We start from the raw sequence: 17,117 nt of genomic DNA, 5'->3' as shown, positions 1-17,117 counted from the left end.
GTGTATGCGCATGTGTACGATGTGTGTGCACATATGTGCAGTGTGAGGGTGTGTGCGAGTGTGTAGTGCATGTACTATGTGTGCGTGTGCGCAATGTACTGGTCTGTGTGCAGTGTGTGTACAGTGTGTGCATTTGTGTAGTGTGTGGATGTACTCAGTGAGTGTGCAGTGTACCTCGGTGCGGGGCAGGAAGTCTGGGTCAGCCTGTATCCGGGCGATGATCTCGCACAGGATGATCCCGTAGGCGAAGACGTCCACCTGGAAGGCAGGTGCAGCTCATCACACACACTGAGAGACACACCCACACGGGCTAAAGGACCCTGTGCTCCCCACTCAACAGCTGACAAACACGGTACAGTTTAGCACCAATCCAGGCCACACTGAACACAGCGCTGAACATCACTGACTGTGTGACAGAATTGACTCAGCGATGCATCATAGGCGTGTCTGCCCTGGTGATGTAAAAAGCATCACTGGCTCAAATTTGTCCAGGATGGGAGATACCTAGAAGAATGCTGATTTTTAAATGCCACACTTCTTTTGACCACATTAGCAGAGGACAGACCAATTTACCATAAGTCAGTTTGAGTGTGAAGTTCTAAATGCCAACCTTTCATATTCATGAGTTCTCGTGAGTCCTCCTCTTCCAGTCTATATCCCATCAAGACTCTGCCTCTTCCTGTTTTTTCTTTTTTTGACATTTTTTATATTGCTGGTGCCCAGCCATCATTTCCCTTGATTTCCCCCCTGTGGTGTTCTCCCTGATCCACAGACCTGTGTATAAACCCAAACTATTTCTGCCACTGCACCATACCTTCTCATTGTAAAGTTCTCCTCTCAACACTTCTGGGGCCATCCAGTAGGGGGAGCCCACGACAGCCAGGGGTTGTTTGTCCGTTCCCTCACTGTGGTTTATAAAAGAAAACAGACAAAACAAAAACATTTCACCATGTCTGTATGGCTCGCTCACCACGACAAGTACAGGCACAACAGTACTGAAGACATCAACACATTACACAGTCTGTCATCACAACTTATTCATCAGTGTGACTGCACGGCACATCGGCACTGAATAAGAAGGTATATCATCACTGCTGGGGTACGTACACTCACCCTGGTTATCGTCCCACTAATAACAATCCATGACACGCACAATGCCATGAGTCCTGACAAAGGGAGATGCTCCATCAAACCCTACCGGCAGCCAATCAATTATAAGAACATCAACAGCGGCAGCAATCAAATTTCATTACTTGGGTAATTGTATCCGGGCGTGTGTTTACTGCCGATGACACCGATGCAATTTCGCAGAGGCAAGCTAATAGCCTGTTTTGCATGTAGAACTAGCCACACATGAGGCTCGGTGGGAGATGGCTTCTTCCACTACATGCAGACGGGGGGGTCGTTTCGTCCACTTACAGTACAAGAAGCAATGTTGTTGCTTAAACGGACCAAAGAGCAGGAGAGGAAGAAGGAAGAGATAAAGGAGAGAGGAGAGGTATGGAAGGCGGTCAGACTGAATTATGGCTCCTGCAGTAAACACCATTTGGGGAAGTGAATGAAAAGTGGTCACTGAGCCAGGCACTGTGGAATAGTTTGTCCTTATATGGAGAGTTTCATAACACACCCCCCCCCCCCTCGACCTTCTCCTCCCCAATCCTCCCTGTCCCAAGAAATACAGTAGAGCACACAGCACCCATGAAAGTTCAGCAGGCACACGTGCCCCCCCCCTCGCCACAGACACGTACTGCGTAGGCAGCAGACTCCACACACCTGCATCACACAGAAGCAAACACGAGCCTTCCGGCGCTCACACACAACACAACACACACGCGCTGACACACACACATACACAAAGATGTGTACACAAGCGGTCATCGCAGAAATGTACACACGGGAGCAAAGGATGGTGAACCTCACAGCACACGGGAGGGGGAGGGGGGGTGGGGGGTTTGAGGGATGTGGGAGAGACTAACCAGAGAGACCCAGTCCCAAATAAAAAGGTCAAGGTCAAAGTGACTTCACATACAGATGCAGCCTCACCACCTCCATGTGTAAAAGAGGAGAAGCTGTCCATTACAAATCAACGCCGGCCTTGTGTCAGGAACCGTGTGACAGACCCTCAGGCCATCAATCGAAATGCCCGAGGGGTCGGGGGGTGGGGACATGTACCTCCTGTGCCACTTTAATGTTACATGTACCTACATCCAGCACTTATATTGCACTTTGCATCATTATCTTGATGTTGTAGCTTGTCATGCCTCCTAGTTTGACTTAGCATAGGTTGGGCCAGAGAGTAATGTTTACTGAGTGAGCTGGACTTAATGTGTTCACGGCTATGAATAACTGTTACAAAACGAGTATTGTACCTTATCGGACCTGCGTTTTATAGTTGTTCCAAAGACCTTCGGTATGCACTTATTGTACGTCACTTTGGATAAAAGAGTCTGCCAAATAAATGTAATGTAAATGTAATGGATAGGGGGTGGGGGCGGGAGGGGTATAATGGTAGATAGCAGTTACATCATGGATTTTCCACTGGACTATGCCAATGGGAAGCTGTTTAGCACTGGCCACAACAATGAAGGCTAAAAAGAGCTCGGTGACTGAGTAATGGGAGCTGGAATTAAAAACTGACATTGCGTCACTAAAAAAAGCTGAATTATTATTGGTCTTTATTGAACAATCGTTCTTATGTTTTTTCACCCCCCTTCCTCATTCTCTTCAGTCATTTCCTGAAGTCAGGTAGACTGGAACAGTTTTTTGTAACAGCATTCTTCAGACAGCCCAGATGAGGGATTTAACTGAGGTTGGGAGGTTGTGACTCAGCTGTTTTCAGCCCCAGAGCCGTTTTTAAACAGGGCCTGATCCTCTCTTTCCTGCAGCCTGCTGCTGCAGATTGGACAACACTACTTAAAAAAAGATCAAATAAAATAAACCAACAAAAAAATAAAAACCTGGGTCAAACAGTACAGGATTACTATTATGTCATTTTCACATGGATGTCCCTAGCCAGAGGATAACAGGTTTTTACAGTTACTATGTACAAAAACACCCTACACTGTATAATTGGACACCTTCTGATAAAATTTATTTGGGTGAAGAGCACAACACGGTCTTCTATTAGGCTTTGACACCCAAACCATACTGGTACCCCTTTTGCCACACAGTTGCCCCACACTGGGGCAGTAGCCCCCACTCTTTCACCCCCTCCTTACAGGAGAGGTTCGGAGCCACACACAACAGCTCATAACAGCTTCAAATGAATAAGCAAAAGCCTCAGGATTTTCACATTACAGCCTCCTCAAACTGCAGGCATTTCTCAGTTGAGCACTGCACATCTAATTCAATCCTGACTGGCTCTGGCAGGTCACATGACACACAGTGAGCGCAGTCAGAGGCAGCCGCTGACATTGCAGAGAGCACATTGACCTGTGGCGCCACCGCACCGGTGAGAAGAGGGAAGGAACGCCAGGGCAAAGGCGCCAAACACGCGGATATCGCTGACAGGTATTTGCTTACCTGTAGTCTGGAATTTTCTCCGCCAGGCCAAAGTCCCCCACCACCGCACTGAAGAGCCCGTTCTCACAGCGGATCAGGCAGTTCTGAAAACGAAGGGGGGCGGGGCTGTGAAAAACTGAGCTGGGTCCTTTGCCGTAGCATTCAGCGTTACAAAGGCGTGGGCCTGTGCATGCATACGCATACATTCTGTCAAACGCACCACCTACTTGACAGTCAATCAATTCAGATATCCTGCTGGGCTATTGATAATCTGTGTCAGCATTATATTTAAAGAGACAGTCACCTCTTTAAAACCTCCAAAATGCTGCAGATACACTGACGGGGGAGAGATACATTATGGGTTGTGTATGTGCGCAAGTTAAACGTAGCATGCAGTACCTTAGAGGTGAGGTCCCGGTGGAAGATGCCCTTGCTGTGCAGGTACTGGAGTCCCTGGGCTATATCCAGAGACAGGCCCATCCTCACCGCCCATGACAGGTACATGTCGCTGTCCAGCAGCTGCTCCAGGTTCCCCCAATTAATGAACTGTAACCACGGCAACAACGCACGCCAGTCATTCATTTAGAACCCCAGAACAGTCAGCCGCAAGTGCCCAGCTGGGGGACGGGCAGCAACCTACACCAGCCGTCACCATGGAAACTACAGTGCCTGGAAGGACAACACTTGGGATCAACTGGGAGGGCACAGACATAAAAAAAATCTGGACACAAGTCACACATCAGACGCCAGACATACACACACACACACACACACATATGCACACACGCACGCACTGACGTACACACGTGCACACGCACACTCTTAGCACTGCTGATCTGTGGTCAGAGCATTGTGCATGAGATATCGGCATGATGCAGTGCTGAGCTATGATTAGAGATCAGCAGAGCTACAGAAAAAAGGAAGTAAATGAGCAGCATGGAAGTCAGACGTGCTCATCTTACTCTACACACTCAACCCTGAACTGTGGAGCAGCAACACATCAGTGTCTCAATGTAACCCTTCACTGACCAAAATCAAGCTGGGTGTTATCCAAATGACAGCGTTCTCATTAATGGATCTGAGACTCATACCCATCTGTATGCTTGCTCTGTGTGTGTGTTTGTGTGTGGCTGTGTGTGTACAAGTATGTGTCTGTTTTGGACAGCAGATGAGAGAATATCTCACCTCTGTCAAAGCATGGAGCTGTCCCTCATGTACACACACCCCAACAAACCTGAGAGGGGGGGTGGGGGGGAGAAAGGGAGGAGAAGAGGAGGATAAGAGAAGGGGAGATACTGTAAAATCAGCATGTTGACAAGTTCCTTCTTGCACCTCAGATGGGGAAATAACAGAAGTACGTTCTGTCACAGCTTGTGTTATTAAGGCAGCACATGCTGCACCTTGGGGTGAAGCACTCGTCGGAAAATAAAATTACCAACAATTTCACACAAGCATGTCTATAAAAAGGTACTCTTATACATGTTCACTTAAAGACACCGCAAGGCAGCAGGAAGTAAATCTGTCTGTAAAAGCTTTTTATTTTTAAGTCTGTAGAATTTCATGTCAGGAATTCACCAGTAGGAAGCACATGTCGTGCCTCGTTGAAGCAATGAAGTATGCCTGGACACCTTTTCAGTAAAAACTTTGTGCAAAGAATGTGATACACTGCACTACAACTTACCAGACCCACGCATTTACATGAAAATATATGGACAAAATTTAGCTCTGAACATGAACAATACTCACATTTGCTACTCAAAGAATATTGTAAAGCGGGTTGTCATTAAGATAAGCCAAAAAATAGTAGCAAAGTACAGCAATTTATTGATGATCCCTAAGACCCACAGTGTGAGAATTAGCCCTGAACAACTGAGCCAAGCTACTACAAAGAATGGCTCCTTGTGAAGATACTTGAAACCATGGAAAGGACGCATGGTGCATAAAAGGCTCTCCTATTGATAGCCTGCTCATCAAACTCAGAAAAAACTGGGCGTGAAAGATTGGTTTCAACTGAGCAAAGAACAAGTCCACATTTAATTTCAGAAGTCAATTATACAGATAATACAGGGTTATAATACAAACAACTTACATTGAAAAAAAAAAAGATCTAACAAAGACAGTTGCATGTGCCCTATGTAGTGCAGTAGAAAATTTATAAAGCGTTTACAAAACAGAAAAAGAAACATGAAAGATAACATGACAAGCACATGACAGGACATTATGCCGATGTGTCAATATTTTTTTCCCCCAGTTCCTCAGTTTCCTTTCTCTCTCTTTTCAACCAGCCAGTGCTCTCACTTCAACCCCTAAAGACCAGAGGCCGAAAGCAGCTGGGATTTTGTGTATTTTCCAAGGGACCATGCTCACATTCTGCCACAAGGACTTAGAGCGGATAATATTCTGTTTCTCAAGAGCCATGATTAGGAGCAGTGTTTACTTTTCATTGGTTGAGTGCCCAGCGCACAGAAAACAAATGCGTTTTAAAAAAAGCCTCTGGTGAGTTGGCTACATTCACAGCGATAAGGTAAACACGGAAATCTCTGACCCTTCATAGCTCTTAAATACATTTTTTATATGGGTGGAAAACACCATTTCAAAATAGCCCATCTACATAAATGAGGGGGAAAAATATATAAGTCTGACAATTTGAAGGCTGTAATAGCCATGTTTTTTTTGGGGGGCAGGCGAACTGACCTGAGTATGTTGGGGTGGGACAGTCTGTTCATGAGCTGCACTTCTCTGAGCATGTTGGCCCTGTTGCTGGCCATTGTGTTCATCTTCAGGGCCATCACCTGGCCTGTGATCCTGTGCTGAACCTGTAGGGGGAGATAGAGAGCAGGCTCTTCAGTCAACGCTAAACCCAAATCAAAGGGATTCGACACCGGCAGTAAAACAAAGCAAGATGGCCCATTAAAAAGCACAGACCTAGGGTGACAGATGACGTTTGGAGGTGATTTGCAAAAATGCAAGTCCTCACCAAGGCATGCACCAGGCCAAACCTGGTCTGTGGTAGAACACACCACACCCTCTGCCATTCTGTTTCACACCTCCCGCCATTCTGTTTCATAACTGCATCAGTTTCATTAATGTGCTCACTGTCTGCTATCAAGACAGCAGGCCTCAGATGTCCTTCCATCCATATCTATATGATTGTCTTGAATTAACGTGTTATCGGCCAGGTTGGCACCATTACTATAATGCAATCACACACACACACACACACACACACACGATCAACTGAATGGTTTAAAATATGCAATATGCTGAAAAATATAATTTTATTGTCAAATTGTTTCCAGAAACTGTACCCTGTGGTAAAATCTCTGGAGCAGGATGTCTGATTTTTAAGTAGATTCCACATCCTGACATAATCTAGCAGCAGACACACGTATTATTATTATTATTATCGAGACTTCTCTATGCCAGGGTGAATATGAAGTTTGAAAACATGCCAAGACCCATAAACATACAGTGGATGCCTTTCACTGTGGTTAACATTGACATCTTTGAAAAACCTGAGGCATCTGCGTTTATTGAAGTGATTGGGCACACCTGGTATGAAAAAACCGACACTTTGAATTCCCTATGCAGTTTACAGGTTGAACAAAACATTCAGATACAGAAGAAAGTGAGCTATCCAAGGACAAAAATATATTTAGGTTTGATTTATTGCAAATTTCTGCCCTAATCTGTTGAAGCAAGCAGGCCTCCCTGACCTGAAGCTACGCAGCTGGTGCCAGTGAATTGCGTGTGCATGCGCTACATTAGCAACAGTAGCTCATTTAGCATTAATAGTTTATCTGTGATAAATCATTATTGCAAATTAAAAGGACAGCAGACTGCCCTTTTTTCATATTCAGCTTTATTCAGACAGGAAACAGAGAAAGGATCACAGCTCAGGAGGTGCCATGGTGGGGATCGAACCTCTGCCCACAGGGGGGGGGGGGGGGGGGGGTGGGGGGATTGTGTACAGTTTGAGAGTCTTGCCTGGATCACCCTTTTTAAGAAGATTTCTGACAGGCAAAGATTCACCAGCCATACACAGCCTACTCCAGAACACTCATATCCACATGTCCCAGAACATTCACACTCACATATATTCCATTCCAGAACACACAGATGTGTTCTAGAGCACTCGCACCTTCGTATTCCAAATTATAACTACATCTAGCATCTCACTCCACAGTATTGCTCACACAAAGGATTGGATATGCTGTCAGATACAGATCAGCCACCACCGCTCCTCTGAAATCAATGCGGCAGGCTGAGCCGGAACTCCTCGCTGCGTCAGCCCCCTCCCATCGCCATGGAGATCCGGGGCCGCCTAATCGCCGGGCGGTAATGCAGGTCAGAACCGTTCACATGACGGACCGCAGCACGGCTGTGTCAGGAGGCCATTTGACAGAGAGCGTAATCTCCCTTGCACGCCATCCTCTGACTTGACAGGTCACATTTCCATGTCTCCCAGCCAGACATCTCACAGACGCATGCGCGACAACCCACCCCAGCAACCCCTAATGCAACACACAAGAGACCATACGCAGGAAAGGCACCAAATGCACGACAACTGAAAATCCACTGGCCTTGCTTTTCCCTCTTAAAGAGCTGCATTTTTTCCAGTCTGCTCACATCTTCACACCACGAGCTGCGTACGCTGGTAAAGAGCACACACGTACACACATAAACACAGACAGGGGGCGTGTCTTCTGGAGGAAGCAGTACGTGCAGAGAAGGGATGCAGCCATTCACAAAACTCATAGCTCGATTCGGTTCGGTTGGTTTCATTTATGTTATTAGAAAAGTTATCAAAATGTAATAAAATCATTGTCAAAAGCTTGAGAAGAACAAACAGATTTTAACAGGTTTTCAAAAGTGACAAAAGTGTCAAATATAAAATAATACCCACACAATAAGGCTGTCAACGTTAAATTTTGGAAAGCAATGCCTGCACAGACGTTGTTTCATCCACCACATTTTCCCCATCACTTCCACAGATAACACTGAATTCTTAATGCTCCCAAACAGCAGACTTAAACAATATCAGAGGATCCTCTAGCTGTGGTATTTCTCACAACTTATTTCCCAAGCTGACTGACTAGTGATTCATCTGCAAGCTGCACTCACCGCATCAAATATAAATGGCCATTATAAACATTAGATGAAAGATTTTTTAAGGAAAGCGAGTTAATGTTGTTTTCAGAAACATAGCTAGAAAAATGAGGATTTTTGAAGCAAGTGAACTGAACTGAATACAAACCAAACCTTGTGAATCAAACTTTGGGTGGTGAACCAAATGGTTCGGTTTTTCCCATAAACCATTGGAACCCTAATGCAGACTGTACACACTGACCACTTACAGGCTGTATTAGCAGTGTATGTCCATCGTGTGTGTGTGTGTGTTTGTGTGTGTGTGTGTGTGTCTGTGTGTCTGTGCCTGTGTGTGCTTCAGTAGATTAAATGCATGTATGGATTACTCAGTTTAGCCTACATGTTTTATTATGAGTGTGTGTCCACTCTAGACTGTGAATCATGTCCAGCATATTCATTGTGAGTACAACACACTGGGCCTCATTTATCAAATATGAGCCAAACGAATTTGATTGTAAATCTTTCACAAATGCATTCACACAAACAATGAGGGATTTATCAGTTTGTTTGTAGGATCTGAACTGATTTCATAAGTGTTTGAAACTGTTCATATTGTGTACGTAAAAGAGAAAAAACATGGTTGTACAGCATGTTTTGTGTGCTTTTATTATTCCATTCATTCGTCTTTTTTTGAGGGAAGAGTAGCAAAATTATTTGAATAAATTCTAGGTCAATTGAATATTATAACTGTTCAAGTTATTATATAAATCATCACAGCTGGTTTCAACATTAAAACGGGTGATGCTTCATTAGCATAGCCCTGCTTAATCCAATGCTTAATTGTAATTGAATATAATTTTTTTTTTTAACACGTAAACAAAGTTTGCTATAAATATGCCACAAAAGTCATTCACTGCTATGACAGACCTTGCTTTTATTAGTAGTGAGGTCAGCCATAGCAATGACGGCCTAAGCTATGACGTCTGTGCCCTATTTATTTATTGTTGATGTGTTTTTTTTTGTAATGTGTATTCAATTTCAATAAAGCATTTCAATTGAATATTTTCTTCTTTTTTGACTTTTTTCTTTGCCTCCAGTTTCATGCCATTTTCATTTTACCTATTAACAACACTTAAGACACAGAGCTTACAACAACAGCTATGTCTTGCCAGGCCCTGATGACACTCCCCCGATTACACTAGATAATAAAACATGTTTTTGGTTTGCACTTCCATTAATGGCACTTCAATATCCGCTTCTGCTAAATTTACACACAGTTTTATGAAAAGTGTGTGCGCGTGTGTGTGCGTGTGCGCGTGTGTGTGCGTGTGTGCGCATGCGTGCGCATGTGAGTTTCTGTGGTTATGTGCATGCGTGTCTGTACAATCATACACATGTGATAGTGCATTGTGTCCAGTATGTCTCAGTGCACTGGAGATTAATGGCCTTCCCCCACTGCTCCAGCCAAGGCCACTAATAGGCTTTCTGGATTTCCCATCATTCCTCTGAGCTGCTTTCTAGCTGAAATCCAGGACACCGTCACACTGACAGCACAGACGGACCAGATGATCCACCGGCCATCCAACATCTCCACAACAGAGCCCCTCACTGAGGTCTCCCTGGTATCTGTCTCCATCTGTATCACACAGACACACACACACACACACACAATATCCTGTCTTCACAGTCATGTACTAAATTCCTAATGGAGATCTTTCACCTGCTCTTATGTGTGTGTGTACAGGCACGTTCACGCATGTGTATATGTGTGTTTGCATGCATGTGCATGCGTGTGGGTATGCACCAGCCAGTGCCCATTGGGTCAGAACAGGGCCCCCCAGCCCTGTTCCTGGAGAATCAAGCTACTGTAGGTTTTCATTTCAATGCTGATTTGGCATACCCGATTCAACTAATAATCAGCTAAACAAACTTTCTAGCTGTAGAATGAGGTATGCTTTCTTTGGGTCGGAGTGAAAACCTATAGGATGAATAGATCTCCAGGACGGTCCCCTTTCTTGATCTTTACCTTAGCCAGAGGACGGAACATGTTGAGTAGAAAATGTCTGTGTGTGTGCGTGCGTGTCTGTGCGTGTGTATGTGTGTGTGTGTGTGTGTGCGCATCAGTGTGACAGAGATAGAGACACAGCAGAGAGAGAGAGAGAGATCTCAGTGAGTGGCTAGTGTGCCAAATACTCACCCACACGCAGAACAGAAATATAACAACAAGCACCCAGTAAACCACACAAATATAAATACATATCCATATACACCCACCTCACCACACCTCTTAGGAAACATCACACGCCCAGTAATCCATGAGGTGCTAGTCTCCATCAAAGGACAAAGACTAACACACTGCCAATTAGCCCCAGTGCAGGAACATTTATGGCCCAGAAATCAACCAAATCTGTACCCATGGCCACACACCCACTGGCAGTTACCGCCCACAGGCAGAACCCAGGACGGTCCTGCCCTGGCATCAGAACTACACCCTAAAACTGCCCAGGAACCAGCAACTGAGCCTGTTACTGCCATCCAATCAGAACTTGGGCCGGTTATTGAACTAGAACCACACCCTGGGCCCATTTTTGTATTGGAACCAGTACCTGAGCCAGTTACTGTTATTCAAACAAAACCAGAGCCAGATATAACTCAAGCATTAGTACCTGGGCCTGGAACTGTAAGGGAACCAGTATCTGGACCTGCTAATGCCTTACTACCATTCCTGCCATCTCTGCAATGAAGACAAAACACAAGCCCAGACTTGACTAGCAGCAGTATCACTTACATTTGCGCAGTCTACTTCACTTCCTGCAAAGATCGCTCAAGACTGTGCCCGTTCAACTGATAGTAATGGTGTTCACACTTTTCCTTGGAAAGCTGCAGGGCATGTGGGTTTGCCTTGTCAGTCAGCACTTAATTGTGCAATAAAAGAAGCTGATTACATGATTAACTCACAGTAACCACAATACTGTTTTTTGAGTTGGTTTTTTTAAATGTGGAAAAAATAACCAAGCACCCCGCAGCTCTCCAAGGGCAACATGACTGACCTACAGAGCATACACTCCCTGGAGGAAATTGAAAATGACTAATGGGTTATTTGAGCTCTCAGGTGCGAGGTAGTGTTGGCTCTTTCCTCTTAAAAGGTAACCTACTTCACTCACCTTACTGATGGATTGGACAGTCACTCAACATGATTAACACAAAAAGGGATTTCCCTTTACAAGGATGGAGCAAAACAATCATAGGGTTGTTGTTCTGGTCTTGGCCCTATCTGCATGAATCGACTACAAGCCCCAGCATGACTTAGAAGAGTGCCTGCACTCAAGTGCTGCTTTCTTTGGTTTATTCCACTTTATTTTGGATTATATTTTATTAATAGGCATGAATTTGGCAGACACTCTTATCCTGCATAAGTCACAATGCAAAAGAACATCATTGCATCGTCCATCTGAGAATATCTGAGCTATGAAAAATGTATTGCGCCATTGCACTACCAACCATTTTCAGTTCTCTCAATCTCACACCTTTTTCCACAAGCCCTACATTTGCAAGTTACTGCTGGCTGGTGAGGTGGACACCGAGGGCAAACGTGGCAGAACAAGAGAGGGACAACCAGAGAAACTTCCTCATGACAGCATGAGCTAGGAGTGGTGCAACAGGGCACCATTCCACCTGCATGCAGCACTCTGACTCATCACTCACGGCTTTGCTTTTCTGGTGAGGGTAAGCCAAGGCTCTACAGCGCTCCCCTTTTAGGAGCACTTGCTCCTGAATATTGATGTGTGGAAAATTAATTTAGGAGCACATCCGCTAACTGGGATGCATTAGCGTGCTTCTAAAATTTTTCAACTTGTGCACTGTGAAATACACTCACACACACATGCACACACATGCGCACACACACACACACACGTGCACACACGCGCACACACGCGTGCACACACTCGTGCACACACGCGTGCACACACGCGTGCACAAACACCCAATTAACGGTGCAGGATACACGTCAACACCCTCTCACATATTCCCAATGAACCGACAAAGGAAACTGGACACATTTGGCAAAAGACTGGCTTTTCGACTGAAAGAAAAACATAAGATTCAAGTTCAATAATAGAAATGAAAACGTCAAACAGACATCTGTGTCTGACGCGAAATACACTAATTGGTATAAATGAACAGAAAAACAGGCTCATTACTCGTTTAACTGAATTGATCTGGACCTCTTTCATGTTTCTCCAGGCCTTCTCGCTCATACTCAATTATGGCCCTCAAGGCCAGAATACTGCTGGTTCCCATTATTTACTTCTAGCCTAGTAACAGACACATGTAGACCTGGTCAGTGGAATCTCAAGCAAGTCAATGACATTAATCAACCACTTAAATATCAAGTACAGGTAGAAAAGAAAACCAGCCGTATTACTGGCCTCAAGGGATACATTTGGATAAGTACGCCTAAAATTCATCATTCATCTGAATACAGCTCCCCAGGGTACGGATGGTCTGAACATCTCTGACGGGCTTTTTTTTTTTTAAACTGCGAAAGGAATTGTGGGATACAATCTTTGCCTTAGCAATAGATCACATTCTGTAAAAAATTTTTAAGCTTTTTTTAAATTTTATTATTTTGGAGAGAGCGGATTTATGATTTAACACCCTGAGATGTGTGTCTTAGAGCAGAGAACAGGCGATAAATGTTACTGGATAGAGGACTTGGCCCGGGCTGTAACGCAAAACCTCCGCCGCTCTGCGAGACGGATCTCCGCTCCTGATCACTCGGCCAGCTAGGATTAGGAAACAGAAACCGAGGGACAAAGCTGGCTGCCTCCACTGAGCATGCTCTGCCAAAGGTCACGGCAGCACGTACGTCAATAAATTATAAACCCTAATAAGCGAGCCAACAAAGACATCTTTTTAACCCCGTCTAAGACGTCAGCTGAGCTGTTCACAGCTTCCCCTCTCCCTTAAGGACCCAAACGCACGAATCTGACTGGATACAAACCAGCTCGACTGCTGCCGGCAGACGCCAGAATTCACAGACGAGACATTCGCCGATTCCATCCCCTGCACACCGGCTTGGCTCTCCCCACCAGACTCCACTCGTCAATACCGACGGGTCAGAGGGGAGCCAGACCCCGGCCTCTGGGAGCCGGCCAATGAGACGCCAGGACGCGCTCGTGCGGAGAGAGCACGGGAGAAACACAAGCTCTCCGCGGAGCCAGACACACACTGAGCTCACACTCCCCTGCTGCCGTCGGCCTCCTGGAGCGTTTCCACTTTGGCTTTAAAAAAATTTAAAAAATTGAATCTAGAAATTTCTGAGGGAGAGGCCATTTCACAGCAAACAATGACACACACATCCCTGAGATCCCACACATTTCATACATTCCTGGGAGTGCGGCAGCAGGCCACACCTTGCGTTGACAATTTGGCAAGTGGCCTCAGACGATTAAACATTAACAGTTCTTCAATGAAATGGTGAAGACTTCTGAACAGTTAGACAGGACAATAAAATATTACAGAGGCCTGTACATTCCGTCAGTACAAGTTCAGCTATGAAATAATATGAATTTTCCTTCAAAAGTTAATGTATTGCAATAATTTTTGGCATGGGCTTGAATTCCTGTTTCCACTGGCAGGTTTCTCAGTAGTTTTGTTTTCCTTGGCATTGTGCTCTCTGTAATGAAGGTGCAACAGTGGCGGCATTTCTGGGTGGAACGGTGACCTGAGAGAGAGACACCCTGTACTCACAAACTCTGACACACTCACCAACCGGAAAACACCACTACACCAGCTCCCACCCTGTACCACTTGACAACCAACAAAATAAATATCATACACCTCTGTCCCAAACAACACAGAAAATATTATCAAATTCAACCTGTACCAACTGACACCCAAAATATACTATTATACTCACCCTGTACCAACTGACAGCTGAAAAACTATTATACTACCTCTGTACCAACTAACACCCAGAAAATATTATTCTATTCAAACTGTACCAACCAACACCCAAAAATGCTAATATAATACCCTGTTCCAACTGACACCCAGGAAGTACGTTTTTACTCAGTATCAGAAAGTGGTGCTATATACTCTCCCATCTGACATAAAGGAAAGAAGCTGCACATAGCTGTCCCTTAATGCAGTAGAGATTATATATTCTGTACGCACTACACCTCACCCTACACAACACCCTTTCTCTCTCTCTCCTCGCCAGATACTCCTTTCCCCTTTCATTCTCTTTTATTCTTCTTCTCTCCTTCACATGACATTCATCTTCCTTTTCCCTGGGCTGCTGTCAGCCTTCCCCATCCAGCAGTGAGCCTCTCTATCGCCTTCTCCCCTCTCTCTCTCCCTCTGTTCTTCTCTATCTCCCCCATCTATCTCTGCCCATCTCCCCCTCTCTCTCTAAACTTCTCTCTGTCTCTCTCCTTTTTTCTCTCCCACTATCCTTCTCTGCCCATCTCCCCCTCTCTCTACCCTTCTCTCCGTCTCTCTCCCTCTATCCTTCTCTCCCAGTCTCTCACCAGCTGACGTCCCGTACACCTGACCAGCAGTCTTTATTACCAGCAGAGAACACGTCTTTATACTCAGAGATCCAGTTTTCAATGCCCATGAAGGGTACTTCTTTTAACAGTGTATTGTGATCTCCCTGGTTCTCTATTAATTCAGTAGGAATTTATGTCAGTTTGACCTGACCAAACTATTTGTATCTCATTTATTTATTGTGAGAACATTTAAGAAGCAGCCCCAACAACTGGAACAGGGATAGAAATAGCATACCACTGCAAAGCAGGTTGAGCGATTTTTGGTTTTACTGGAAAACTGTTTGTGTCCTGGGCGGAACCTGCTTTTCGGTGGTACACTATCCTGCTTCAACTAAGGCCTGGATCGGCTCACACCAGAACACACCGGGAGTGCCACGTGAATCCCTGTGGTACAGTCTCTCACCCACTCACCCACTGTTTCCATGACTGACGGGGGGTAGCGCATGGCCCAGTTTTTAGGGTACTAAGTGCGTGGTGGCAGCACTATCGAGGACGATTCAGTCCGACCCGACGTCCACCACGCCGGAGGAAGCGAAGGCCGCCGCCGTGTCATCACACGCGTCACTTTCCGCCACCGTCATGAGAATCCGTACGGAAAAGGTCGCGGGCATCGTTTCTGGAGCCTCTGACCCGGCGTGACAGCCGCAGTCTGAGAGGGAGATGGAACTCAGAGCGCGGCCGAGCCGTTAGCCTCCTCCCTGCGAGACGCCTGGCCGGAGCCCTGCGCCGCCGCGCATGCGCCAGAGCGCTGCAGCTCCTCCCAGCCGCGCAGGAGCGCCGCCGATCCTGCAGCGCTGCACTGCGCCCCCTTTGCATATCCACCATTTAAACAGCCTGCAGCCTGCAGGAGGAGGAACCCTCCACAGGAACAGGCTCGAACGCTGAAGCCATGGTGCTCCCTCTCTCTCTCTCTCTCTCTCTCACTCTCTCTCTCTCCATTCCCCTCTCTCTCCCTCTCCCTGATTAAATTATTTAGTATTCTCTGAAGCTCCTCGCACTCGAAATGAAATTAAGTCAGTTTGGCTTTCCCCAACTAGCGGTTTTTTGGCTGCAGTTTGGAGAGGCTGCCCTACCCTCTCTCTCTCTCTCTCCCTTTCCCCCCATCTCTCTCTCTCACCAGCTCCCTGACTGGTTGAGCTCCCTCAGGCATTACATTTTACCACCAGGTACAATGCAAGAGGGCCGGCGCAGTAGTCACGGCCAACAGGAACAGGGCTCGCTCTGTTCTTGTTTTTCCTAGGTTTAAGGAGATGAAAATAGCAATGCAAAGCATGACCCGAATACACAAGTAACAAGTTTGTCTAACACGATTGGGCAGGCAAGCTGCCTCACCCCCCACCCCCCGCACTACTTCTTAATTACGTTAACTTGGCCCACGGTTTACGGCAGCCTTAAACCAATATTGCCAATATAAACACTGAAAAGGCAGCCCGTCTGTGTGTGATGCTTTGCCTGTGTGAAAACAGGAGACGCTCTGTGGGCCCGCCCCCAGGAAGGTGAGAACACCGCTTCGCTCGCGTCTGGGGGCGCGTCGCAACAGCTCATCAAAAGGACCCCTCCGCCGCTCCAGCGCAAAATCGTTTTCCACTCTTCCCGTGCCAATTTCCAAAGAATGTCTCTGCACCTGGGGCATTGTGTTTTTATTTTTTTTAATTTTAAATGTTTTTTTTTGGGGGGGGGGGGGGTAAGGATTAAGGATTAATCCTCAATGACTGCTGTGCTTGCCCTGTGCCTGCCTGCCTGCCTGCCTGCCTGCCCCCCCCTCCACACACACACACACACACACACACACAAAATAAAGATAAGAGCGCATGGGCACACCATGCTTGTAAGCTGCACGCTCGCCTGCTCCAGGGATGACACTGAAGCAAGCCCCGACTCGAAGCCCACATGGAAGAGCACAACAGTGGGGGGAAGGCACTGCCCCCCCCCCCCCCCCCCGGCTCTGGAGGCTCAAGTCAAAACTGGCTC

The 17,117-nt window shown here is 46.1% G+C and overlaps 1 protein-coding gene across 2 annotated transcripts in view; it reads right to left on the bottom strand.

Annotated features, from left to right (window-relative positions):
- The window catches only part of tesk1 (testis associated actin remodelling kinase 1), a 38,264-nt gene that overhangs the window by 11,302 nt on the left and 9,845 nt on the right, over positions 1-17,117 (bottom strand). For both annotated transcript variants that reach the window (XM_035427245.1, XM_035427246.1), the window contains exons 4-9: positions 6,196-6,317; positions 4,687-4,735; positions 3,901-4,047; positions 3,523-3,605; positions 815-905; positions 175-258 (exon numbers count right to left, since the gene is read on the bottom strand). In XM_035427245.1, coding sequence (XP_035283136.1) covers positions 175-258; positions 815-905; positions 3,523-3,605; positions 3,901-4,047; positions 4,687-4,735; positions 6,196-6,317 — 576 coding nt within the window. The remainder of the gene's footprint in view (positions 1-174; positions 259-814; positions 906-3,522; positions 3,606-3,900; positions 4,048-4,686; positions 4,736-6,195; positions 6,318-17,117) is intronic.

Source organism: Anguilla anguilla, chromosome 7, assembly GCF_013347855.1.
Source record: "Anguilla anguilla isolate fAngAng1 chromosome 7, fAngAng1.pri, whole genome shotgun sequence".
NCBI classification, from domain to species: domain Eukaryota; kingdom Metazoa; phylum Chordata; class Actinopteri; order Anguilliformes; family Anguillidae; genus Anguilla; species Anguilla anguilla.
The sequence above is the reverse complement of the archived record's forward strand: the minus strand, read 5'-3'. Positions and strand labels throughout refer to the sequence as shown.